The sequence below is a fragment of the Sminthopsis crassicaudata genome, chromosome 4 (genome assembly GCF_048593235.1).
Source record: "Sminthopsis crassicaudata isolate SCR6 chromosome 4, ASM4859323v1, whole genome shotgun sequence".
Taxonomy (NCBI): domain Eukaryota; kingdom Metazoa; phylum Chordata; class Mammalia; order Dasyuromorphia; family Dasyuridae; genus Sminthopsis; species Sminthopsis crassicaudata.
Window position 1 is genome coordinate 290,352,343 of NC_133620.1, and position 25,472 is coordinate 290,377,814.

At 48.1% G+C, this 25,472-nt stretch overlaps 3 protein-coding genes across 32 annotated transcripts in view; 1 reads left to right on the forward strand and 2 right to left on the reverse strand.

Annotated features, from left to right (window-relative positions):
• SYNGAP1 (synaptic Ras GTPase activating protein 1) overlaps window positions 1–14,167 on the reverse strand; it is a 32,409-nt gene extending 18,242 nt beyond the window's left edge. For 5 of the 14 annotated variants that reach the window (XR_012489354.1, XM_074311263.1, XM_074311262.1 and 2 more), the window contains exons 1-5: window positions 13,956–14,167; window positions 10,346–10,467; window positions 8,058–8,163; window positions 1,237–1,328; window positions 740–861 (exon numbers count right to left, since the gene is read on the reverse strand). Coding sequence is in view for 11 of the 14 variants with exons in the window: in XM_074311263.1 (XP_074167364.1) it covers window positions 740–861; window positions 1,237–1,328; window positions 8,058–8,163; window positions 10,346–10,467; window positions 13,956–14,022 (509 nt within the window). In the remaining 3 variants the exon portion in view is untranslated. The other 9 variants (XR_012489353.1, XM_074311266.1, XM_074311267.1 and 6 more) reach the window with 7 other exon arrangements.
• CUTA (cutA divalent cation tolerance homolog) lies at window positions 5,897–18,655 on the forward strand. Of its 7 annotated transcripts, none has more exons than XM_074311292.1 (9): window positions 5,908–5,992; window positions 6,442–6,541; window positions 16,122–16,274; window positions 17,383–17,496; window positions 17,706–17,905; window positions 18,015–18,074; window positions 18,173–18,218; window positions 18,309–18,358; window positions 18,469–18,655. In XM_074311292.1, the coding sequence occupies exons 4-9, from the start codon at window positions 17,455–17,457 to the stop codon at window positions 18,569–18,571; spliced, it is 501 nt and encodes a 166-aa protein (XP_074167393.1). In that variant the 5' UTR covers window positions 5,908–5,992; window positions 6,442–6,541; window positions 16,122–16,274; window positions 17,383–17,454; the 3' UTR covers window positions 18,572–18,655. The 7 variants fall into 7 exon arrangements, with proteins under 7 accessions (XP_074167397.1, XP_074167393.1, XP_074167400.1 ...); XM_074311299.1 differs by having other exon boundaries at window positions 17,440–17,496; XM_074311293.1 differs by having other exon boundaries at window positions 5,933–6,085.
• Window positions 18,656–18,752: 97 nt separating this feature from the next.
• PHF1 (PHD finger protein 1) lies at window positions 18,753–25,247 on the reverse strand. 11 transcript variants are annotated; one of them, XM_074311287.1, is made up of 17 exons: window positions 24,861–25,247; window positions 24,161–24,299; window positions 23,946–24,009; window positions 23,161–23,334; window positions 22,952–23,033; window positions 22,735–22,830; window positions 22,444–22,547; window positions 22,179–22,327; window positions 21,900–21,995; window positions 21,549–21,617; window positions 21,149–21,272; window positions 20,983–21,050; window positions 20,711–20,815; window positions 20,415–20,601; window positions 19,908–20,002; window positions 19,594–19,674; window positions 18,753–19,396 (listed from the first exon to the last, which is right to left on the reverse strand). In XM_074311287.1, exons 3-17 carry the CDS (start codon window positions 23,970–23,972, stop codon window positions 19,108–19,110), a joined length of 1,746 nt encoding a protein of 581 aa, XP_074167388.1. In that variant the 5' UTR covers window positions 23,973–24,009; window positions 24,161–24,299; window positions 24,861–25,247; the 3' UTR covers window positions 18,753–19,107. The 11 variants fall into 11 exon arrangements, 8 of the variants coding, with proteins under 8 accessions (XP_074167388.1, XP_074167389.1, XP_074167385.1 ...); XR_012489355.1 differs by lacking the exons at window positions 23,946–24,009; window positions 24,861–25,247 and adding an exon at window positions 24,677–24,777 and having other exon boundaries at window positions 20,415–20,590; XM_074311288.1 differs by lacking the exon at window positions 23,946–24,009 and having other exon boundaries at window positions 24,861–24,996.
• Window positions 25,248–25,472: the final 225 nt, after the last annotated feature.

Consider the following 25,472-nt stretch of genomic DNA (forward strand, 5'->3'; position numbering starts at 1 on the left):
AATCTCTCTATCTGACCAACCCTGGGGGTGGCTAGACATGGGGGAATGGTAGGATAGGGCTCTCTTTTAGGGGGTAGGAGGGGTTGTAGGGAAGGAAACAAGGTAGGAAGAGAGATTACAAGGAATGGAGACATACACTGGTAGATCATCCCCTCTCCCAACTTTATCAAAAGTAGTCCTGTTCATCTATATATTTATCCCTAAATTCAGTCCCTTCCCTGTTAACCTATATTTTCTCAGCCTTATCTCTTCAATCTAAACAACCCCCCCAAAAATATCTACTGGCCTCACCGTGTCCAGCCCCTTCTGTGAATTTTCTATCTCATCTTCATTCCTTCTGTCCCCATGTAGATTCCTCACAAATTCAGTCTCCCCCTCCCCTTTTAACCATCTGTACAACACCCCAAACCATCTCATCCACTCTCCTATTTCATACCTTCCTTCTGTAACCTGTATATTCTGTTTAGCCTCACCTCTGTTCTGAAACCTATGTAGACAAAGTAGAGTTAGCATCATCTTCCCATCTGCCAATATATATTACCACCGTTATCTCCCGGATCACTATCTACCTATGTAACTAAACACCCCACTTTCACTATGTATACCTTTAGTATTTTCTCCATTCCCTTTGACCCAGAGTAATCTTCCCCTATAACTGTTAACTTGATTTTCCCTAGAATCTCAAACATCTGCCACAATCTGCCCCCTCCCATAATATCATGAATCCTAGCCACTGTACCGGTCATGGTCAGCGCTTCTGAATCGAGGCAGGATCTGTCGGAAGCTGCTAGTCCGGTCAAGTTTGGGCTGCGATTTTGTGCGTTTAATGGAGCTTTTCAGCCTTCGACTCAGGAAGCCTTGCTGGGGGTGGGGTGGGGGGGATGCAGAGATTGGGATTGAAAGGGGAGGGGAGAGAAAGGCAAGGTCAGCAGAGCCCGCCCATTTCAACAACTAGGGAGAGAAATTTTAGGAATGAATCAGAACCTTAAAAGGAAAAGAACATCATGCCTGCTCACAGTTCCTATTCACATATAATAGCCAAGAGAAAATGGCAAGGCTGGTCAAAGCAGCACAGGACAGAAAAGAAGGGATGTGGAAGAGGTGGGGACACAAGACAAGACAGACACACACACACTTCTCCCTGCCCCCTTTTCCAGAAACCAGAGATACCAGCTAAGACTGAGGGGGAAGGAGAGACTAGTTGGGACCACATCTGGCAGGGGTGCAGTCACTCACCGAGGGCCGGAAAGGGGCTGCGGGGGCGGCCTCCATGCTGTATTGCTTCCCTCCAGGAACGCTCTTCCTCCTGGAGCGGCCCAGGTGGTATTCTGAAGGGGAGGTAGGAGTAAGGGGAAGGGAAAGGAGATAAGAAGGGAAGAGATATCACCCCAGGTCTGTACCCTTGCCCCTAAATTCTCCCTTTCCCTCTCCTTCCACCCCAGCCTCACCTACCCCCCGGAAAGCAGCAGAAACAGCAGCAGTGATGGCAGCGAGAAGGTGGGGGTAAGGAGCTAGAGCCAGAGCCCCCAGATAAGGAAGGGGTAGGAGGTCCTATTCCCATCATTTTGGTCTGCAGTCAGTAGAGGGACATACTAGTAGGGTCAGAGAAACTGTAGGTACTGAAATCTATCTGCTGAATAGGCAGGCTTTCTCTCAAATATCTTTTCTCCTACTCCTTCAGGGGACATAGCTGGAGAGGAGATAGGTCAAATGTCAGTCCCCTTAAGTAGCTTGAACCTCTACAGCTAGGGACATCAACCTGCTCCTCCTTCCTGGGTGCCTTGCTTGCTCAGAATGCCAAGGCAGCTCCCCATTTCCCCCTCCTTGGCCTGGGAAGGGGTGGGGGGTGCTGTCACTAGGTTGGTGGGGGTAGATGGGGTAGATGAAGTATAGAGATGGAAGAATGCTAAGAAAAGGAAAAAATGATTGGAAGTGGGATGGGTAGTGGGTAAGAGACTGATTCCACCTCTATTGCAGTAGCTGGGATTCTGGAGGGGGGGTGGAGAAAAAAGATGGACAAAGAAGGGGAAGGGGAGAAGAAACTGAGGATGATTGGATATTGGGGCTCCCAAGTAGGGGGAAGGGCAAAGGAGGTAGGATAAATGCCGATAAGGTTCTGATCTCTAGGGGTTACTGAAGGATGGTTTGGGGGAATGGATGTTGAAGCTAATTAATCCCAAAGAATTTGGAGGGGGCTGAGGTGGGGATTGAGGAAATGCTGAGGGATTTAAGGGGGGATGCTAAAGCTCCGGCTCCAGCTCCAGAATGGCTGCCCAGGCCCAGGCTCCCCCCACCCAGGCCCACAGTCACCACTGCAGCCAATGATGGGGCAGGTGCTGCATCAGGGGTGGGGCTAACATCACCACAGCAACAAGAAGCTACAGGCTGGAGGGGTGGGGGAAAGAGCAGGAACAACCGTTGGTTAACTCTATGTATTCCAAAACAGGGAGAGGGGGAGTAGAGAAGGCCATCTCTATCTTTTTACAAAGATCTGCCTTTGTGGTTGAAAACTGGTCCAGACTGGGATATATAGCTTCCATGCACCTCTAAAATACCAGTGTAAGAGGCCTGGCACTAACATTTTAACACCATGACAAGGGACATACAGTTGGTCTTTGGGAACAGATGTGTATAGCATGGGGACACAGCTATACAGGCACATGTGTAGGGAGAACACAGAAAATATATGAGAATATATTATGTATGTATATCAAACCTACAGACAGCCTTGAACACTGGAATACATGCTTAGACCCAGAAACATTAGATGACCATACACAGTATGGGAATACATGCTTAAACTCAGACACATAAGAAGTGCTAATGTGGGAATGTGTGCTTAATTGTGTGAATAATGTGGGGAATACATACTTAGCTCTTTAGCTACAAAGGTGAGCATAATGACATGGTAAGACGTATTTAACCCCATGCAAATGCAGTATTATCTGGTATGCAAAGACACTGTAACCTCTAACACATGTTCCCACAAACAGAATGTACACATCTTCCGTATACACTGCTGATATTTTCATAGTTTTAGAAGGGTCAAGAACAATTAGCAAATTCATTATTCTTCTGTTTATACTCAGTTAAACTTAAAAAAAAAAACCTTAACAAGTGCTAAGTATATTAAAAGTCAAAAAACATTACTAAAAAGACCAAAAGTCATTCTATACATGTTAGACTAAATCATTAGTATTCTAAAACCAACTCAGTCAATACTTTTGTCTGAAACCTTTCTAATCAAAACATAAAACTTCAAACAGATGAATGTAAGGTTTTTGGAAATTAAAGATAATCAGAAGAATTAATCAATTTGCTAATAATTCACAAGGCATCAGAATGTATCATATCCATATAGGAATCATCAGAAACATGTATTTGTGAACTCAAACATAGGTCACAGGTCTGCAGAGAAGATACATGTAGTAATAAATAAGATACCCAAAAAGACACCCAAGGCATGGGGAAGATGGGACAAAAACACAGATTTAAGAACGAAGCCACGTGAAAAAATTCGGTGCATACATGTATATTTATAAATGTATACATGCAGAACAAATTTGTTTATCGGCATACATAATTTCCTATCTCCACACATCATCCCTATACACAATTACACACACACACCAACTACACAGACACCCACACATGTATAAGGATCATGCACACACAAGTGCACGCACAGAGCAAGCACCTGAGTTACCACCCCGCCAACCACCAGCCTTCTTCATCTCATCATTATCTCAAAAGTTCTTTCCCCTGTTCAGATCTCCAATTCCAAAGCCCTTAACCTTCTGTCTTCCCTTCTCCTACACATCTCTTTGCCACTAAGTTACTTGCTGATGGAAGAGATGGAAAAGGCACCAGAAAAGGATGAACGATATACTGTTCATATTAGCCTGCCAGAAGTAGTGGGATTTGGGGACAGAGGAGAAATAGGGTTACTGGGAACAACATCTGTGCTGGGGACAGGAAAGGGAGGAGCTGACAGCCCTATACTGACAGTCTCTGTTATGACAGATCCCATTCCTGGAAGGCCTACAATAATCTAGTACTCCCCATTGCTCCCCATTGGTCCAAGAGTAGACAAATTGCCATCTTTCTTCCTCACCTCCTTCAAATATCTATTTTCCCTAAGACCTGAGAGATCCCTGCTCTTTTCTGCTTCCCTTTCCTTTCTTCTTGGTCCTCTTTACCTTTCCTCTTTTAGTCCCTTCATCCCTTCTCCCCAAAATTTAACTTCATACTTCAGGTTTTTTCTTTCCTTCTTCTAGCTCTACCCCTCCTCCCCCAGCACCATGCCTCTCCTTTGACTGTTTTCTTTTTTTATTTTTCTTTTATTATTATTCCCCCCTCCTGAGGCTGAGGTTAAGTGACTTGCCCAGGGTCACACAGCTAGGAAGTGTTAAGTGTCTGAGACCAGATTTGAACTCGGGTCCTCCTGAATTCAGGGCTGGGGCTCTGTCCACTGCGCCCCCTAGCTGCCCCCTCCTTTGACTCTTTTCTTCCTCCCCTCTCCCATCTTCCACTTTTCTCTGGCTATCTTCTTCCTTTCCAGCTCTATTCTCTTGACTCTTTTTCTCCCAGCTTTCTCTCTCTTTTCCTAGATTTTTGCCCCACGCTTTTTCTCTCTTCCTCCTTTCTGTCCAGATTTTTTTCTGCTCTCAACTTGCTTTTCCATTTCCCAAGATTTTGCCTATATATAAGCTTTGTATATAATTAAGTACTTAATTAGACAACATGCTTGCACACTTAGCCCATTCCCCTACAGCCTCTCCACACACTTGCCTGCGCGCAGGCACACCCTGGACAGCTGGGACGGCGCTGCCCAGAGCCCGGCCACCAGCAGCGGCCCGTGCACCTGTGCCAGGCGTACGTGGGGCGCACGCGGAGCACACACACACACACACACACACACACACACACACACACACACAGCAGAGATGCACGGGCACACGGGGTGGGAGATGAGCAGGGTCACTGCGCTCCGCTTCCTGTGCTGTGCTCCCCACGGAAGCCTCGGGAGGAGATGGCAGCACCCTTGCACAGGGAACATGCTTGCACACACAAGGCTATGTGCATAAAGGAGATACGAGTACACATAGGCTCGAACACACGGGTGGGAAAAAACACATCCAGACAACGAACACACTCTCTCCATCCTCTGCTGTCAGGACCTCCAACCAGTCTCCTACTACATCTGACTCTGCCCCCCACAAGTACCAAGTAACCCGACCCCGACTCCCGCCCCCCCGCAAAAAAAAAAAAAAAAAAAAAAGCCCAGCACTCACCCCCCCACCCCCGTTACCATAACTCCCCCCACTCGGAAGATGCAGCGAGAACATGCGGAGGGAGCAGCTCTCGCCGCCGCCGCTGCCGCCGCCGCCGCCGCCGCTACCGCCGCCGCCGCGCGGCCTTACGGCCTACCCCTCTTCTCCCCCCTCCCCCGCGCGCGCCCACGCACAAGCGCGCCCCCGCGGGGCCCTCCCCCCCGCACGCCGCTTTTCCCAAACGCCACGCGCCCCCGCCCCGCCCGCACGCCCCAGGCCCGCCCTTACCTCGTACCGGCCCCCCCCCCGTGGGGGGGTCAGTAGGGGAGGAGGAAAAGGAAGAAGGAATGGGGGTTCTCGGAGGGGGGTAGGGGTCCCCCCGCCCCGAGATGGGGCGGGGGTGGGGGGCACGGAAGGCAAAGGGGCTGTCTGGCCAGGCTCGGCTCGGTTCGGCTCCCTCGGCCCAGGATGGGGGCGGGGGCGCCGGGAAGGGCCGCTGGGGCGAACGGCCGCTACGGGGACAGCCGCGGGTAACGGTACTAACCGCCGCCGCTCCCGCCGCTGCCGCCGTTGCCCGGGCCCCGCCGCCGTTGCTAGGCGACCGCTGCTGCCGTGGCCGCCTCTGTCACGAGCCCCGTCGCCCGGAGACGGCGCGAGAGTAGTTAGGGGGAGGGGGACCCCCAAAACGAACTAGGGACCCCCACACAGTTCCCCCTACCGTAAGGACCCCCCAACCACAGAGAGAAACGTGGGGCCACAGCTCCGCCCCAAGGAGGTGGAGTCCCCAAACATTAACCTCCACGCCCTCAAAGGTCCAAGGAATTTCTCCCCCTATGGCCTCCCTTCACATCACGCTCGTGGGTGGACACTCCTCCACAGGCACTAGCTCCCACAGCTTCCCCCTCACTCAAGACACCTTTCCCAACGTATATTCCTATGTGCTTGAATAGACATCACTAGTCCACAGGACCCCCTCCCCATACATACACACCTTTGGGTGGATCCCCCACATGGACCTTCCCTTTGTAGAAAAGCAAACCCCCCCCAATTCATGGCTTCAACCTTTCCCCTGCCTTGTCTCATAGAAAGACTTTCCCCTAATATGGCTATACCCGCTCCCAAAGACCCATATATAAAAACAGCCTCCAACACAGCCCTTCCCCCACAGATCTCACAGTACACATACAGACACCTTTATGGATGTGCTCCCAATTCCAAACACCTCTCAGAAAGACGGAGACCAGAGACCCCCAGGGGCCGAGGACAGGGTAAGGAGAGAATCTGGGGGCAAGGATGATTGAGGAGGGGTAGAGTAAGTGAAAAGCAGGTGGACAAGGAAGGGTAAGGGTAGATGATGAATGTACTGTTCCCACCCACATACATGAAGAGCATGCTTCTTGTGTGGACATCTTGGACACACTATGCACGTAAGGCAAAATTCACATAGACATACCACACTTATCCATGACAAACATCACACACTTTTGAGATATACATGCCAGGGATGTGCCATACACAGATTGCTACCCACACACCCTAGATCCCTTCATGGGCAGAGACTTTGAAGGCATGTAGATAGATCCAAATCAACATGATTAGTATATAAAGGGCCCAGTCCATGGAAGGAGGGGAAGGGATAAGCTGAAGGGCTAAGAGTTTGAACCTGTGGGGTTTTTAAAAATGAAAGGGTCTAGCATGCATGGATGCTGGAGGGAGTGGGGACTGTGAGTGGGGAAAAAAGAATGGCCAAAGATCTGGATATTAAATGCCTAGGCCCTAGAAATGGAAAGAGAGGGGGTAGTGATGGAGGTGGAGGTGGGGGCAGTTATGGAGGTGGGGGGTGGTTTCTGAGGGCTGAGGGCGTCTCTCTGCACCTTGGCGGCAGGATCTATGTTCTATGCCTTCATCTCCCCTCACTGTTCCCATGGAAACCTTTTAAGCGAACTTCTCAGGAAGACAAAAATCTTTTTTTAAATAACTAAAGAGGGGGGTGGAGGGGGAAAGAGAGAGGGGAGAGGGAGGGAAAGAGACAGATGGAAAGGAGAGAGTTGGAGAAACCGAGATAGAGGCAGAGGTATAGAGTGACAGGCATTACAGAGACAGAAGGGTGATTGAATTGAGATTTGATGGGAGGGCAAGTTGAAAGATGAAATAAGGAAAGGGACAAATGGGGTGGGAGAAGGGAGGGGAAGATATATGGAAGAAGAATCAGGAAGAGGATATTAAAAGTGTGAAGGAAAGTGAGAGAAAAAAGAATAAAAAGAAAGATTAATTCACAAACCAATAGACACCCCAGTGGCCAGTTTGGAGGAGGGGGCGGGAAGGTAGGACAGGGTCAAAGGGGTGGGAGGGAAAAAAGAATGTTGATAAAAGGAGTAATGAAGGAACTAGGTCAGTGTCAGTAGGGGAGCATTGATGATCAGAACCAAAGGGAGGTGGGGGAAGAAAAGGATTTTCAGGACAGGAAGCATAAGATCTGGGAAGACTATTTTTATAAACACCCGGAAACCAGGCAAACCTCACAGTTGGGATGGAAAAGGGAAGGTGGAGCCAAGATATAGGCCTTTTATCCTCTACCCTAGCCCAAATCAAGAATAGTTACCTTCTTTGAAGCCCTTTGAAGTGTAAGAATCTTCTTTCCCATGACCCTCTCCCCCATTCTGAGAACCCTCTTCCTCAGGCCATCCTCCCACTGATCCACACACCCAGATCCACCCTTTAGCCTTCTCTCACACAGTTCCCTCTCCCAGGGGCATAAGAGCTTTCTCTTCCAAAGCCCCGTACCATGTTCGCCATGGGGCCGACCCTCCACAGGCACAGAGACTGTTCGTCTCAGTAGTTTGTTTCGACTGGACTCACTCCTCCGGTCTCGGATCAGAAGGGGGTGTATCTATGGGATAGGGAATATGGTCAAATCTTAGAGGCCCACACTCTCCATCCCTTCCCCCCACTAGGAAAACTAACATTTCATAAAGATGTTCAAAATCATAACTTTGTTTCCCTCTCATACCCCTTCCTCCTAGTTTATCCTGTGTTTATCTGTGGATGGGTATATTGCTTTCCTATTTTTTATTCCCCACATCTACCCTGTCACTGCTCTCCACCTTCTTCCACACATCTTAAAGGATTGTTTCTCTTCCAATTTATCTAGGATTTTATGTTCACCTTGTCCAGTTTCCCCTTGACCTTCAGTTTCCCTCATTTTCTAGTGTTCCCTCCCCCAGCCCCTTTACTGCCTGTCACCGGGACAGCAGAAGCTGCATTTATAATCAGGATCACAGCTTGTTTCCCTCCCACAGCCAGGCACTCGGCCAGACTGGGACCCAACCCTCCCTTTCCCCAAAGGCCCCAGTCACCTCTCCCCAGTTCCCCTCTACTAGCCACCTGATTCCCCTTCTAACCTCTTCCCCCAGCCTCCATTATGTCTTGTTATTATTCCCAGATCTCTCCCTAATACCCTCCAAAACCTCTCTCACTCTTCTCCCTAACATTTTCCATTCCTTCTGACAACCTCAGGCTTTGGAGCCCTTATCTCCATTATATTCTTCCACAAACCCCCTTCCCTAATCATCTCTTCTCTCCACCACTAGAGGCCAGTGTCACTTTCCAGCTATCTTCCAATCTCCCATAGGCTCCCCCTGGTCACAGCACACAGTTCCTCAATCCACTAACCCTCACCCAAAGTTTTCAAATTCCCTTATCAACCTCTTGAAGAGTCATTTTAAGCAGCCTCGGAGCATCCTGGATATCCTTTGAAATATCTACTCACATTCCTCCTCTATTTATCCTCCCATTATCTTTAATACTATACTACCATCACTTTACAAAAACATCTGGTCACTGCTCTCCCTTCACTGCTAATGCCTCCAGTTCTTTCAATGTAGCTCTAACCCCTGATAACTGCCAGTAACTCCACATGATCCACTCTTTAACCCTTCAGCTCCCCTTACCCTTCATTTCTTCTCAATTCAAATTCCTGGCCCCTAAGTTTTCCTCTATTCCCCTAGCAACTACTTTATCCTTTTATCTCTCTCACAGGGTTTTGTTTTGTTTTATCTACTCTTTCGATTAGTGACTTTCCCAACCACTTCTGACTTTTCTGGCTACCTAATGTACTCTGGCATTCTCTTAATTTATCTGGTCTCATACCCTTCTACTGCTTCCCTCCATTCATTTGAATTATCAGTACACCACTCTCTTACTATTCTTTACATTTGTCCCACAGTCATATTTTACTCCCCCAAATTATTCATTCACCCCTCTGGCTCCCAAATCACCCCCCCCCCGACTCTTTGGGTTTCCAAATTCTCTAAACATCTGGTCACTCCCATGTCTCCCTGGTTTCCACCTCTTGCTCCCATCTGCACTTTTACTTCCCTGGCCTCACGATTTAATCTCTACTATATTCCTTATTCCCAGTCCTCCAAATTATTAGGTCGCTACCTTCTTTACTCTGTTTCACAGCCACCCATCAGATCCCTGATTTATCTAGCTCTTGCAATCTACTATTCTACTTTATTCTCTCTCTCTCCTGATTCTCCCTAATGCCCTAAACACAAAGTTCTTTGCTTTCACCCTGATTTAACCTACCATTGTCCTTTCAACTTCCCTTTTCTGTTAATTTCAATGCTAAATACTCAGCCTAAATACTCAGATTACATTAAGAAGTACAAATAAAGGTGTTTGGATTTCTAGATTATCCTCCATCCCCTTAGACAACTTAATTTCTCACCCTATTCCACTAGTCCTTCCCCATTTTACCTAACACACCTTCTCCATTATATTTTGCTTATCTGCACTATGATGATGAAGAGATGAGATGTGAAGATTCATTTTTAAATTGGAATCTCTTCCAATGATGAGCAAAACAAGGGAATTGTTCAGATTGAATGTGCATCTCTTGACTCTCCTGTTTCATGCTTCATTCCTTCTTTCTCCATCTTCATTTGTCTCCTTTCTTTTTCTACACCTTATTTTCTTTCTCCTCTTAATACATATATTCTCTTTCCCAACTCTGTTTCCTTCCCATATAAAGAAAGGTCCTCTGTGCAATCTCCCTTCCTCTCTCTCACCTCTTCTTCGTCCAGCATCAGTAGTTGATTCCCCGAGATGATGCAGAATCGGGGGTTCCAGCCAGGACGTTCATATGGAGAATGAACGTACTGGGTTCGGTGCATAGGGGGTCCCCGTACATCTGAGAAATAGATAAAGAGAAGGGTCAAGGGGCCCCACACATTTGGGAGACAAATATGGAATAAGGGGAAGTTTAAATATTTAAAGGATAATAGCCTTGTAGATAGATGGAGAGGGACATGATTGGTAAGGATTTTGACATTTTGAGGGATACAGATGATGAGATATCTGAAAAATCTGGAGAAACACAAGGTGGACCTGATCATCTGGGAAAACAGGGTGAAAGAGAGCTACACATGTAGGTGAATATAGGATATAAGAATTTAGTCAGGGAAGGATATACAAAATGCCAGTATTTCAAAAGGGTAATCTGAGTGGGGGAAACAGAAGGTGGTCTGGAGGGGGCAGAGGGAAGGATTGAGGGAAACAAAGGTCAATTTGAATGAATGAAAAAACAATGCTTACTATGTACAAAGCAATGGGCTTTGAGGATGGGGATAACTAATGAAAAAAGGGATTGTGCTTTTGGAAACAATATATAGAATTAACAAATATATTCAAGGGAGAGTGAAAATGGCGAAACATCTGGGAAGTACAGTGACATGAGGTGGGGAAAGAGTGCACATTTGGGAAGAGTGAAGGTGTCCCAAACAACTGTGTTGTGAAAACCAAATTTCTGGAAAAGGAAGGAGCGAGATACCTGTAAGTCTCAGAAAAGATGGAAGCCAATCCTTCCATGGCCTCCTTAGCCTTCCCAGGTCCCTAGGGACAGTTTTGTTTCCTCGGGGAGTGGAAGGGAGGAGGGGAAAGCTCTTATCTGCAACTGGCCCAGAAGTTCAAGTCCTTGTTTAGGGAAGGAGGAAAGATCAAATTGGCCTCTTAACACTACCCCTCAAAAAATCATAACATGAACCCAGGGAACTGCCCTTGTATATTTCTGTGGTTTCTCCCCTCCCAAAAGGTTGGAGAAACAAGCCTCTAGTACAGAATATTACCCAGGACACAGTGTGAAGGAATGGAAAAGGGAAAGAAAGGTAACAGGGACACCATATCTCATGAAAGAAATGGGGAATTCTGTAGGTCTGGGGTTAGGATATCTGGGGAAATTATGAAAATCTCAGAATCTATACTTGATGCCCGGAGATACCCCTTTATCCCATTCTCCTAGCTTCATTGCCTCTTAAGTGCAAGCCAACCCCAACAAATCATGGTAAGGAAGTTATCTTTAGTACTAATAGTAGTACTAAATAGTAGCTATGGTTTACATATTACTATAAGGGCTATAAAACACTTTAGATTATCTCATCTGAACCTTGAAACAACACTGAAATTTACAGTGCAGGTATTGTCTCCAGCTGAAGTTGAAGTTAACACAGGTTAATGAGACTATGGAGATATATCAGTGTGGGAAATCAGTCTGCATGTTTTAGTGAAAGAAATGAGGCTACCATGTGGTTAGCCTAAAATCAGATTGGGGCACCTGAGTGGAAAAAAAAATTAAAAATGAAGTTCTGAGGGTGTTAGAGGAAGAAAAGAAAATTTTGGAGCCTCCATAGGGAAATAAAACTATAGGTATAGTGGAGTGAAAAACAATTTTAGACTCCATGTGATATAGGGCACTTGGTTGGGTGATCTTTCCAAAACCTAATTTCCTTCATGGCCTCTAAATTCACACACTCAAAAAATGTTCCCCTTTCCTCCCATCTTCTAGGCTGGCTTCTCTGGTTTGCTGGCATGGATAAGAAAAAAAAAGATGAGTCAGGGTTAAAGATAAACCCTCCTCAACTAAAGACACTCTGTTGTGTCTAAATAATCTAATAATCTCATCTACTAATACCATAATACTTTCCAGACATGAAAATATCACTCATCAAAAACATATTAATGTTTTTATATATTATATATTTATATTAGTATATATATATATATATATATATATATATAGTACACATCCTAATACCTATCATGCCACTTAGGGAGGGGCTGATTGCAGCAAAAAGGATGAAAATTAAATCTCAAGAAATACTTCCTTTTGGCAGAAGTGAGGGAAGACATGTATACTCATCTGCCTAATTAGGATTCTTATCTCTCCCATCTTCCCTTCCTCTCCCCCATAGTCCCTGGCCATGTGTCTAGGCTTGAAAATAGATGGACAGGACAAGACTAGTTGAAGCAAATGTGTATGTTTGTGGGGATGGAAGGATAAGGGGAAGGGCCTACAGTGGTGTAATCTCTCTGACTGCTCACATGGAATATCCTAATACTGGCCACTCTCATCTACTAATACTAATACCTTGATACTTTACAGACATGAAAAAGGCCCTTAATCTCACCACCAACCCCAAATTTACAAAATAACCTAAGGAGTCAGGAAGGAAATGAGATAAGGAAAAGGCCATTAGAGGTGAGGGGAGGTAAGGCACAGCTAAGCCTTGGAATAGACTGGGGTAAAGAATATAACATATTATGGAATGGGGGATATAAGAAAGACTTAGGGTGACAGACTTAACAAGTACCATTGGGAAAAGAATAACTTGAGATAACTGGATATGGACCAAAAAAATAAGCATGATAAGGGAGGAGGGTCCAGGGAAAGAAGAGGGGGAGAAGAGGGGATTAAGAGGATGGGACAGATATAAAGGAGACACCAGGTGGAGGAGGGATATAAGGAACGGACACCAGGAGAGGGGACAGATATAGGGGATGGACATAAAAGGGGACTAATATAAGGGATGTACACCATATTGTGTGTGTGTGTGTGTGTGTGTGTGTGTGTGTGTGTGTGTGTAACAAAGGTGATGGTCAGTAAGGATGGGATGGGGATTGAATATAGGGAAGTGAGGGGAGGAGGAATGGTGAAATGAAAATGAAGGTAGGACTCTAGTTCTATCTCATTGGTTAGGAACTTGGGGAGGAGGGGGAGGCCCAGTTCCCCACCTCCCAGTCTAGCTTTCTCCCTTCCCCCCATCTGGTCCTCCCTCTGCCCTGGTCTTCCCCCTCCCCCCAGCCCACCTTCCCTCCCCACTCTTTCCTCCCATCTGGCCCCTCCATCATTCCCCTTCTCCCCTCCCCCTCCTCCATCTGGCCACCTCTTCTCTTCCTCCATCCTCCAGCCCTTTCTCCATCTACCTGGTTCTCTTACCCCTCTTCATTTTCATCCCTCTACCCCTTCATCATACTATCCTTTTCCTCCACCCCTATCTTCCTATTTCTCTTCTCTCTTCCCTCTCCATGTCCCTCCCCTTAATACCCTCATATCCTATATCTGTTCTCTTTTATACCTTTCCCTTCTGTCTCCTCTTCATCCCTTTATCTTATTCTCAATATTTCTTCCCAAGGCCTGCTTCTCTTATCCCCCTGATTGCCTTATTGCTCCAGTCTCCATTTATACCCCCTTTCCCTATTTCTCCCCACGCCAGGCTCTCCGGCTTCTTTTCTTTCACCCTCTCCCCTTTCCCCCTCACCCCCGGCCTCTCCTCTCCTCCGCCCCCTGCCCCTCCCCCTCTCCCCCTCCCTCTTTTGATTCTTTCCCCTCCCCCCACCTCGTACCTCTGAAGGGAGCATAGGACATCGCAGGGATGCTCCCCCGATGGATGGAGGCTCGAGACCTGCTCATCAGGCCTGGGGGGAGGGGGTGGGGGGAAACAGGGGAGAAAGAGAAGAGAGAGGGGGAGAGAAAGAAAGAGGGGGAGAAGGAGGAGGAGGAGAGGAGGAGAGAGGAGCAGAGAGGAGCAGAGAGGAGGAGAGAGGAGGAGGAGGAGGAGAAAAGGAGCCAACAGCAGCGGCAGCAGCAGAGAGAGAGGGGGGCGGGGGAACAGAGAGGAGAGAGCAGGAGGAGGTGGAGATGCACTGCAGCCCCCACCCCTACCCAGAGAGAATCAAAGACAGGGACCCCTGACTCAGAAATAAGAAATGCCAAATAAAGAGACCCCAGGCCCAGAAAAAGATAGAAATCTGAAGAGAAAAAGAAACCAGATCGGAGAGACTAATGACAGAGACTCAGAGGGGGGATTAGAAGAAATTTCAGACCCAGGGAAAAAGAGCTGAGACATCAGACCCAGAAATTTCAAAGACAGATCTCCAAAACTGAAACTCTAGACCCAAGGGGAGATCTGTGAAAGATCTAAGAAACTAAGCCCCTCAGATGCAAAGAGAAATTTCAGACATTCTAGATTCCAGATTTAGGATGAGTTGGATTCCCCTGACACAGATCCTTCTCAACCAAAAAGACATTAACAGAGCTGCTTAATCCAAGAGAGGTCCCAGATCCAGAGTTTTTAAACATAAAGACTAGAGACCAATGACATATTAGACTGTTATTTTGGGGTAGGAAGCTTCTCTCCTGCCTCTACCTCTCATCTAACTTGATTCCCCCTCTATTTTGGGGTCATGAGATGTGCCTGAGTCCCAAGGAAAGAATGTAGGGCAATCCCTGGATCCAGGTGGAATATGGTAGGTTGAAGACCCTAAGTGAGGGAAGAAGAGGGTAAGCTGGAATAGGTAGAGTTCAGTAAAGATGGGGATGAAGGCTGTGCTGATGCACCATTATCACCCAAGTCTCCATGTGTGATCTCCCCAATATTTTCCCTTTCCTTTTCCATCAATCTTCACAAAGTTGTAGTCTAGCTCAAATGCCACCACCTCTATGCTTTCCCAACCCACTATGGACCACAGAGTTCACAAAATATCAGAGCTTGAAATTTCAGGTGAAGAAAACGAGGCACAGTGACTTGTTCAGTTATGTCCAATGATTTATGACCCCATGACAGTCCATGAGGATTTTCTTGGCAAAGATATTGGAGTTGCTTGCCTTCATTTCTTTCTCCTGCAGATAATCTTTTGTGAACTAGGACTATCACCAAGATAAGGCAATAATTCTTGCAACAGTTAAGGGTTAACTGATTTGCCATGGGTCACCTCTGTAGGAAGTATCTGAGGCTGGATTTGAACTCAACTCTTCCTGGCTCTCTTAGTGTCACAGGCCCAATGCTCCATTCATCTGTTTTCTTAAATTGTCTTAATTCTTCCTCTTGACTTTGTCATATGACCTTATATCAATTTTTTTTTGTCGATCTTATTCCCCTCTACTAGATTTAAACTTGAATGCAATGAGTGTGATTCTTCCATCTTTCTGTCCATAGTATCCAATTGCAACATCACAGTTGATCTTTAATATTGTTGAATTTAATTTCACCTAAATTGTATTTATGGCACACCTATCTCTTATTAGGACCGTAAGCTCCTTAAAATCAGGAAATGTGAAGATTATCTTTTATTTTCTCTGTGCCTAGCAGTACTTTTACCACAAAGGTGCTACCAGTGTTTACAGCATGCCAAGAAACCTTAGGGAGAAATTCTCTCAGGGGATAAGTTTCATTTAATTTTAATTAAAAAAAATTTTTTTTGTAGGCAATTAGGGATAAGTGACTTGTCTAGAGTCACACAGCTAGAAAGTGTTAAGTGTCTGAGACTGCATTTTAACTAAGGCAGGCCTAACTCTAGGGCTACAGCTCTATCCACTTCACCATCTAGCTGCCTCTGGGGATAAGTTTTAGAAAGTTTTATGACCCTCAGGGCAAGTGACTGGCCCAGCCAGCATCACACAGCTAGTGTCATTAGTTATATTGGAACTCAGGTTCACATTTCACTCTTGTCACCATAGTTATTGAAGATTTTCAGTACCTCAATATTACCACTACCTCTTCCATCTTATAGATAAGGCTACTGAGGCTGAAAGAAGTTAAGTGATTTGTCCATGCTCATGAAGTAAATGACAGGTAGAATTTGAACTGTCCTCAAGATACTGCCCACTGCATCTTCGGCTTAAATTTAGGAGTTAATGGGTTTGTTCCACAGTAACCCTGTGAGGTAAGTGATATAAATGTTAGCTTTTTATAGCTAAGGAAAGTAGGGCTCCAAGAGGTTGACTTGTTAAAGGTTACAATTAATGACAGGCAACATTCAGAACTCAACCCTTTTGGGTCCGAGTCTCGTTCCTTCCAACATATGTTAGTCTTCAAAGAATTCTGAAATTCTGACTGTGGGGGAAGGGAGGCACAAACCCCGTCTCCCGCCTAAGTCCGTGGTCTCTGAGCTCCCAATGCACGCAAAGCCCTCTCCTCTCTTTTCACACTCCCCGATCCCCAAAATGCGCTCAGGACTTCAGCCTAACATTTTCTCCCTGGCAGGGAGCCATGAGTTTCTCCCGGGTCCCCCCTACGAGTATTCAGAACTTGACTCTTTCAGTTTGCAGATTAGGAAAATGAGGCCAGAGCCTCACTGCCTCTAGCCCATAAGCCGAGGCCCTGAACTGCATAGAGTGCCACAAGCCTCGCTTCACAGAGGTGTGACTCCTCCCTCGCTACTACTCGGTTTCTCCTCGCTCTTTCAGATCTTATCACTCCGGACAGTTAATTGTTAGTGGGAAAAGTTAGTCCCTGCCAGCTCTGATGCATCCTGGAGGTCCCGAAGGCCCGCCCCGTACTGACGCATGACTGGGAGGAGTTTCCTGCTCCTCCTATTCCTCCGCCCAGCGCACGTCACGTGGCATGAGGAACCGGTTTAGGATTAGCTGGCTCCCATCTCACGCACAAGCCCTACTTTGGCTGGAAATAACTATCAGTCCCTCCCCTTCCCTCCCCTAGGACAGTTTTCGTCACCCTCCGGCCTCCTATATCACGTGACGAGGAGCCCGCAAAGAGTCTAGTTCTCGGGCAAATGATTTTTAACGGTCATTCAGAGGCGGAGGAGGGGATGGCACGTGTCAGTGGATTCAGCTCCTGATTGGCTAATTCTCTTTCCTCTCATGGTTTTCCTCCTCTTGAGAGCGGAGGAAAATCGAGAAAAAGGGACTTCTGGGATTGGGGTAGAGCAGTGAACTAGACGCCCCCTTCGTCACATGGTGTGGTGAAGATTCGGGCTTTCCTGTCACGTGGCCGCCTTATAGGAACGGTTTTTTTTTTTTTTTCTGGGCCAGGTTCTGGGATATTTTACTCCCTTTCCGTGACGTGACCTTTAACCCCGTCCATCTTAGGTCGGCCTAGGCTGCATGTTGGTGGGGCAAGGACCCCTTGTCTGGCTCGGCGGAGTGGTGAGTGATGACCCCCACCCCTTTCCGAAGATCACTGCACTTGCCCATCCAGCCTCAAAAATCCCCTTTTGGGCAAGAATAGCTTGTTTACCAGCCTAGGAAATAACCCGGGTTGCGGAGGGATGGGGCGCTTATCAGTTCCGGCGTTCTCAGGCCAGAGCTGGGCACCCGGAGATGGGGTTCCTTTCAGCGCCCCCCACCACTTACAGGCAGCTTTGTTCCTGGCCTTTCTGTGGATGCACTCCCTGCTCTCCACGCACCCCTACCTACGCCTGCTCCCCCGAGCTCTCTCGATGGCAACAGGGTCGTCCGAAGCCTCGGTCCCCACTGGCTCAGACTACATCGCTGGCTCCGTCTCTGTCGTCTTTGTCACCTGCCCCAATGACAAGATCGCCAAGAATATTGCCAGGTGGGGGGGAGGGACTCGGAGCGGGCAGGAGGTAAAGGGTCAGACATTTAGGGGGAAAGGAGGAAAGTTGGAGACAAGGGATCCGATATAAACTGGACTTAATTTCCAGGTCTGTGGTGGAAAAGCGACTGGCTGCCTGTGTCAATCTGGTACCTCAGATTACATCTGTGTAAGTCATGGGAAGGTGTGGAGAGATTTCCTAGAAAGAGTGCATAGTTCCCCCTCTTCTTATCCCCCCCCCCAATAATTCATCCTGTTGCCTTTCAGCTATGAATGGAAAGGGAAGATTGAAGAAGACAGTGAGGTGATGATGGTAAGATCTTTCATCTTCCAGTTCTTTTCCTAATATTTTAGCCCCTGTTCTCATCTAGTTTCCTGATCTAGTTCTCTCTCTATATTCTAGATGATGAAGACTCAAACTGCCTTGGCACCATCCTTGACAGAATTTATTCGGTGAGTATATGGGGTTTAGTTTTTTTGTGGGAGTTAGACATGAATCCTGGGTGTATTTCCAGGTGGATGAGAAAATACTGCTCAACTCTTGACCTTTTCTCTTCCTCTAGTACTGTACACCCATATGAAGTGGTTGAAGTCATTACATTGCCTGTGCAACAGGGCAATCTCCCATACCTTCACTGGGTAAAAGATAGCACCACTCAGCAATGATGACTATTTTGATGGACTTCTGAGCCTACTGATACCTGATAACTCCTACATTTTGATTTTCTTTAAATAAACCCTATCCCTAGATGCCTCTTGACCTTTTCCTTATTTGCTATTAGTATAAAGTGAGGGTATAATAATAAGCCCCAACCCATTCCTTCCATCTTTATCAATATAATTCAAGTTTCTGAAGGGGTATATTTATCTTTATTTCCAACCATACAGAGCCTAGGATTCCCTATTCTGTTCCCCCTCCCCTTCGGGGTTAAATAACTTTTAAAAATATAAAAAAAGCTGTAACAAAATATGAGAAATGGGGAAAAGGCTGTAAGGTCAGGAATATGGAAGGGTGGTTGAGGAAGAAAGGGGCCCCTCCCCACCTGACTCCAGTCTAGCTAGTAAGGAAGGATTCCTACTCCCGACCACCCCCCCCAGGTACATCCCAGCTGCAGGTGAGGTCAGAAGTCAGGATGTGAAAGTGCCTGTTGTATGTATGTGAATTAAGGGTTAGGGAGAGGAGGAACAAACAGCTCCTCCTTTCAGAAGATACCTCCCCCACCCCACTCTACAAGGTACTGCACTGAGCCATCTGGTCGAACCCTCCGGGCAAGCACACGGACAGGGTCTCCCCGAGACAGGTACCCAGCCCCTACTCGAGTGCCCACACTAGCTCCAGGAGATAAGCCACGACAAAGAGGGGAAGGACCCTGGGGAACTGATCTTCGGGAGGGAACAGGGGAGGGGTCTGGGGACGAAGATGATGTTGAGTGGGGAACACTCCTTGGGGAATCTGAAGGAAAACCAGCAACTTGAAGGTCCAGGGGTGACCTATGGGGAAAGGGTAAAAGCAGATTTATCCTACTTCAAACAGAGAATATGGTTTTTCTTACAGAGAAAAAAAACAATGAAATCATGGGTAGATACATATTCAGGGATTCAAGTATATAGGAAAAGAAATGGGAAGATACCCGAGAATTTGAAGGAAGGGGGAATCACAAGCACATAGGATGGGGGGGGGTCCTCACCTGTCTGGGGGCTCTCCATCCCCAGGGGTTCCTGCAGTGCTGGCCGAGGGATGGAAGGAGGCGAACATCCGGATGGGGCTGCTGAAGTTGTGTGGGGTAGGGTCACTTGGGTAGGATGGGCTCAACCTCCCCATAGCAAAATAAAGATTCAAAGGGAAAACTAAAGCCCAAACATTGCCCTCCTCCCAATCAATATGGGTAGGTGAGGAAGCTGCTGAAAGTCTCCCTGGACTACTATCTATGGGAATGATGGGAGTGGTATGTGCTTGGGTAAGGTTCCAGGGAGTTGTAATTGAGGAAAAGGAACAACTCACCTGGGCAGGCAGCGGGCATCCGTGGGCCGGAAATTGTAGCCACTGCTGCCCTGGTAGCTCTGGTTAGGGCTGGGAGGAGGTGGAGACACTGAAGCCTGCAAAGGAGTTGGAGGGTGAGGATAGGGAGAGATTCTCAACCCATTAATAATTTTGACATTATGTTTTCAAAATAATTTTCATTGATTTCATTTGAGCCTTACAGTAACCCTACTGTGAATATGCTAGAACTAGTATTTTAGGGAGAGATTCTCAACCCATTAATAATTTTGACATTATGTTTTCAAAATAATTTTCATTGATTTCATTTGAGCCTTACAGTAACCCTACTGTGAATATGCTAGAACTAGTATTTTATTGAAAAGGACACTGAAGGTCATAAAGGTATTAAGCCCATGGTCACATACTTAGAAAGTCAGAAGCCAAATCAAAACCCTGACCCAAATCTAGTATTAAACAAGTATGCTACCTCTTTCCTAATTCCATTCTAGTGTCCCACATCCTTTTTACCTGCAGCGCCCTCCGAAGACGAGCCCGCTCCCTCTGCTCCCTGGGCTCTGGCCGATCCCGGCTCTCCTGGGGTTCCCCCAATTCTTCTTCCTTCCCCTTTGGTGATTTCTTCTTCCGAGGCTCCAGTCGCTGACGCTTCCCCAGGGGGCATGAGACACCCACCCCCGGGCCCTGCCCTGAAGGGAAGCTGTAAGAGGCCTCCTTACCCCCCCAGCTCCCGCCTGAACACCGCCAGAGATATATTTTCCCCAAATAAATCCCAGAGAATGTCCCCCCTCCCTCCCTGGGCCAGTGACCTGGTATGTGCTCCATCTCCAGTAGGGGATTCCACAGGGGGAGGAGCCCGAGCGTGAAGCCCAAACAGACATTTTCGTTTTTTTATCTCTTTCCCAGAGATAAATCTATATAGGAAAAATAGCAGACCAGAAAAGAAAAGATATACATTAGCCTGTCCCTTCCAGAGACAAAACTTCTCTCCATTTGCAGCTATCTTCTCAGTCCCAAACCTTCATCTCATTCTTCTGTGGACTCCAGATGTAGTACCCCACCCCACACTGCTATCACTTACCTGTCTTTGTGGCTGTTTAAAGCAGAGAGAAGTTGGGAGGAACGCTCTCCCTTAGGGGTATCTGAGAGCTGGAGGAGAAGGGAGCAAGTTAATAGCTGTAATAAATTCTCTTCTAGCTTTTCCTCCCCCCTTGTCCCACTCAAATAGCACCCCCCTCCCACTTTACCTCCCCCAGGAGTAAGCTGTCCCAGTTCTCTGAAGTGAATGGCAGGATCTCACGGTCAAAGTCAAAATATTTCTTTTTACAGCAAACACTAAGATGATAGAGGACAAGATGTGCAACATCCACCCTACAGAAAAATATAGGACCACAGTTCAAGTGGGTGTGAGGAATAAATTTCGCAACAGGTGCTTTTAATGCTATTATCTCCCCAGACATTATCTCCAGTTTATCCAGACTTTATCAGATTCATCCTTGGTTGTTTGCATATTGCCTTCCCCAGTAGACCATAAGCTCCTTGAGGGCAGAGCCTGCAGGCCCAGAGAAGTTACTTGATGAATTTGTTGACATGAAGGTTGGTAAAAGACAAGGAAACCTCAAAGATTATCCCCCAGGTCTAGCTCACCATCGAAGCTGAAGTCTCTTGACACTTTCAGGTCCCCCTCGGCAGACACAACACTCAAACTCGTAAAACCTGGAAATGAGTTGTAAATAAAGAAGTGGAGGAGTTAATAGAAATATGGAAAGGAGAAGTCAAGGGAGATAAGGTAGTTGGAAGTAAAAGAGAAGATGTAGCCTGGATCTATGATAAACATTAAAGAATTAGCCCTTTTTTGTCCCTCTATTGCTTTATAACTTGCCCTGAAACACTCATGTGCTCCCTGTCTCCCTAGTAACCTGAAGCCCACCTGTCGTGCTGCACCCAGTGCCTTTTAGCCCACGTGTGCCCAATCTCCATCTGTGCCCTGCAGCTTACCTGTCCCCATATAAGAGAGGTTTGCTTAGACATTGAGTACAGGCCTCATGAAACCACTGGAGACAACTCCGACATTGTAGCATCTTTAGATTCCACCTGAAAGAAAACACAAAGGGAGGCCTGAAGTTATTCTACCTCCATGGCCAGATCAACTGCTATATTGCTTCCATAATTACAGCTAGGTCCCCTTCCCCAAAATCTCTCCCTAGCACCCACCTTGACTCACTGCCATTACAGCACCTCCCCAAACCTCCCCATTCCTTTCTTTTTCTGACTCACTCCCCAGGACCCCCGCAGTAACAGTAGCTCTGCTGCCGGTTGCTCAGATGTCCTGCATCCCAGTCCAGCCCTTTCAGCCCATATGGTAGAGACAACTTCATGCCCAGCATTGCCCGTGCATAAGGACCCTTCTTCAGGGCACCTCCCCTCTGCAAAGACAGATATATCGAGATAATTTGATGGCACTAAAAAAAGTATTAGTCACAGCTTGGGGATGAGATGAGAGGTCAGTGTAATCTACCACAGAAAGGAGTGGTCCCTGTACCTTGGTGGCGATTGCAAAGACACACTGTCTGCAGACCCAAGGGGATGGGCCATCTCCTTCTCCTGGGGCTGGGGCTCTTGGAATGTGGCAATCCTGGTGATATGCTGAGGAGCAAGAAAATCATGGAGGGCTGAGGTTAAAGTATTGAGAAAAATGACTAGGGGAAAAAAATTTAGGATTATAGGCATAAGAAATGGAGGAAAAAGGGAATTATGGAAAGGAAATCATAGAAATATGCTGTGGAGATGTGTTACCCCCAAACAGATTCAGAGATCAAAGGTCATTCCTTACCATGTCTACATTTCTCACAGCTGACCAATCGATTCCCAGGGACAACAGACTCAGATCGACAGACACAGCACAGGAGTTCTTCTCCAGGGAGGGCAGCTATAGATGAAAAAACAAATAAAGGCTTTCTGACTCTGGCCTCATTCATTATGCTTAAAATTAAGGCTTCTGGTCCCTAGTCCCTGCTAGCTTTTAGGGACCAAACTCCCTTGCATCTCACCAGGACTAATGTCTTTCCATAGAACCAGAAACTGGGAATCATCTTCAAACTGGACTAGACACACCTCTCGTGCACTATCCACCTGAGAGAGGAGAAAAAGAATGAATGCTGAGAAAGGGATAGGTTTGAACTAAATCAAGAAATGGAAAGGAGTTAATATTGCAGGAGAAAAGTGGAATTGAGGTTGAGGTCATAAGTTTAGATTTCACCTTCTTGATAGTTCCCAGGTATAGCAGTCCATCAGTCCATCTGGCCAGAACATCTTGCCCCTCCCAAAGCCGTGGTCTGGTACCTGGGGAAGGGGCTGGGGGAGTGGTTTCCCAGGGTTGTGGGGCAGCAGATCGGCTCAGCCGGGAGGGCTGCGCCATTGCATCCTGGGGAGCCTGGCAGGACAATTGGGGAAGAGTTACCTCCTCCCACCTCTAACCACCCTTCCCTGCTTGACCGCTTCAAAAAAAATGCAAGTAATTAAGATTCCAGACTTCTTACTATTGTCCCCCAGTTGGACATCACATAACTACATATTCTTCTCTTTCAGTTCCTTCCACCCAGTGACCAAGATTTAAGACTCTAGAGAGAGAATACAGACACCTGATTTTCTAGTCTTCCATCCCCGTGATTCCCACAGGGATTGGTTCTCCCAGGCAGTTTCTCACTTGGGTGCAAGGGTTTTAAGAGGAGGATGAATTGGAGAAAGAGAGGCCTCTCCCCAGGTCCTTGTCCCATCCCTATATCCTACAAGGCTTAATCTCGGAAATTCTCTGTCTTGAGATGTCAGAGTTCCGACAACCTGCTTTTCCAGGTTTGGGGGGGGGGGTTCTCTAATGAAATTCCCTCCAATCCATTCTAAAGAATCTTCCTATTCCTAAGTTCCCCCTAAAATATGAGGTTCTCTAATGCAGGGGGAGGTAGGGCAGGGTAAATAACTTCCCCGAGTACCTAGGGAGGGGGGTGTGTCCCGGTCCCAATCTCTACTCCCCGAGATAGGGCAAACCTGGAGGTAATAGGAGGCAGCCTCCATCAGCAAGGGGGTCTCAGTGTGCAGGTGATAGGAGAGGCTGGGTGGGGAAGATAAGGGGGTGGGGTGGGATGGGAGCCAAGGGGAGCCTCTCATCCCCACCTAGGACCAACGCCTCTCCCCTGGGGGGGCACCTCGGACCGGACTCCCTCTCCCCTCTCTGCCTCCCTGCCCCGCGCCCTTCTCCTTACCGGTGACAGCTGCAGCCGCCCGGGAGCTGGGGAGGGAGAAGCACTGGGGGGGCCAGGAAGGGAGCCGAGGTGTCCAGGCGCCCGAAGGAGGGGGCAGACAGAGGCTGGAGGGGTCCCCAGGCCCTGCCCCTCAGCCCGGCTGTTATGGGGCGTATGACGCAGCAGTCAAAGCAGTGGCGGCGGCGGCGGCGGCGCGGCAGCAGCAGCAGCAAGAGGGGGAGGAGGGAGGGGCAGAGGAAGGGAGGGAAGGAGGGAGGAAAACAGGGGAGGGACCGACTAGTGAGGGGAGGCCTAAGAAGGAGGGAGGAGCTGGGGGGGGGTGGGAGGCGGAAATCTCACCCTGCCCTCTACGCGGCTCGGGAAGCCCAAGCGGGGTGGGGTGGAGCTGGGTGCCCGCCCATCTCTCAGGACCTGACAGCCGAGGCCGACGGGGAATCCCTCCGAGTGGCCCCGGCCCGCCCCCGGCAGCAGGGAATCCCTGCTCTGCTCCCGCCCCGGCACCGCCCCCGCCGAGACCTCGGAACCTCGCGCCACAATCCGAAACTGTCCTGGCACGGTCCCCAGCAGGCCATTCCCGCACCTTAGGGCCGCCTCACCACTGCCCGTGCCCCACCCTTCTCTAATTGCCCCGAGGTCCGCCCCCTTCCCCCTCCAGTTTTGCCATCCAGACTCTTCGACTGAGGCGCATGCGCAGATCCACCTCTCCGCTCCGAACCCTTGCGCGGTATCCGCGGAACTAGAGCGCCCCCTTCTCCCTGCCGGGTCCCGGCCGTTGAGGGTCGGCGCAGTGTTCCCTTATTCGTCTTCCCTAGGCCCCGGAAGGGCGGAAGGCGCGGGGCAAAGAGGAAGGAGGAGGGCCGAGGGTCGAAGAGGAGCAGTTGGACAATTGCCAAGGTCGGGGGCGTTAACGCAGAGAAAGCCAATGAAAAGGAAGCGGGGCGGGGCCCGGATCGTTTGAATGAGGTGCTCCAACGGGGAGCTCTGGAGCGGGCGGTGGTCGTCCGGGACGGCTTTGGGAGTCCTAACAGCCCATCCGCACCGGCTCCGGCCGAACTGCCCAAGCCAGCCCACGCCGTGGAGCCACCGCCGCTCCAGATTTACTGACAAATCCCACCCTAGCCGAAGGACGGGATGGTTTCTCCAGGCAGCTTTCCAGGACAGGACACTTCGAGGCCCTCAGCAAAAAGAATCCCTGTCTAGACGATGGGACCCTCACCCCAAATTTCCCGAGAAAGCTGTGAAAGACAGCAGTTTCTAAAAGGACCATCGCCTTCATTTCTAAATATCCCCTATTGGGCCATCACTTCCTGAA

What these genes read in the sequence shown, in the direction of transcription:
- CUTA (XM_074311296.1), top strand. Translation starts at nt 17,455, where the DNA reads ATGTTGGTGGGGCAAGGACCCCTTGTCTGGCTCGGCGGAGTG. An exon ending in TTGTCTGGCTCGGCGGAGTG is followed by an intron (nt 17,497 to 17,705) that starts GTGAGTGATGAC and finishes CACCACTTACAG; the next exon opens with GCAGCTTTGTTCCTGGCCTT. An exon ending in ATCGCCAAGAATATTGCCAG is followed by an intron (nt 17,906 to 18,014) that starts GTGGGGGGGAGG and finishes CTTAATTTCCAG; the next exon opens with GTCTGTGGTGGAAAAGCGAC.
- PHF1 (XM_074311283.1), bottom strand. Translation starts at nt 24,732, where the DNA reads ATGGCCTGCTGGGGACCGTGCCAGGACAGTTTCGGATTGTGGCGCGAG. An exon ending in ACCTGGGAACTATCAAGAAG is followed by an intron (nt 23,034 to 23,160) that starts GTGAAATCTAAA and finishes CTCCTCTCTCAG; the next exon opens with GTGGATAGTGCACGAGAGGT. An exon ending in AAGAGACTTCAGCTTCGATG is followed by an intron (nt 21,273 to 21,548) that starts GTGAGCTAGACC and finishes ATTTTTCTGTAG; the next exon opens with GGTGGATGTTGCACATCTTG.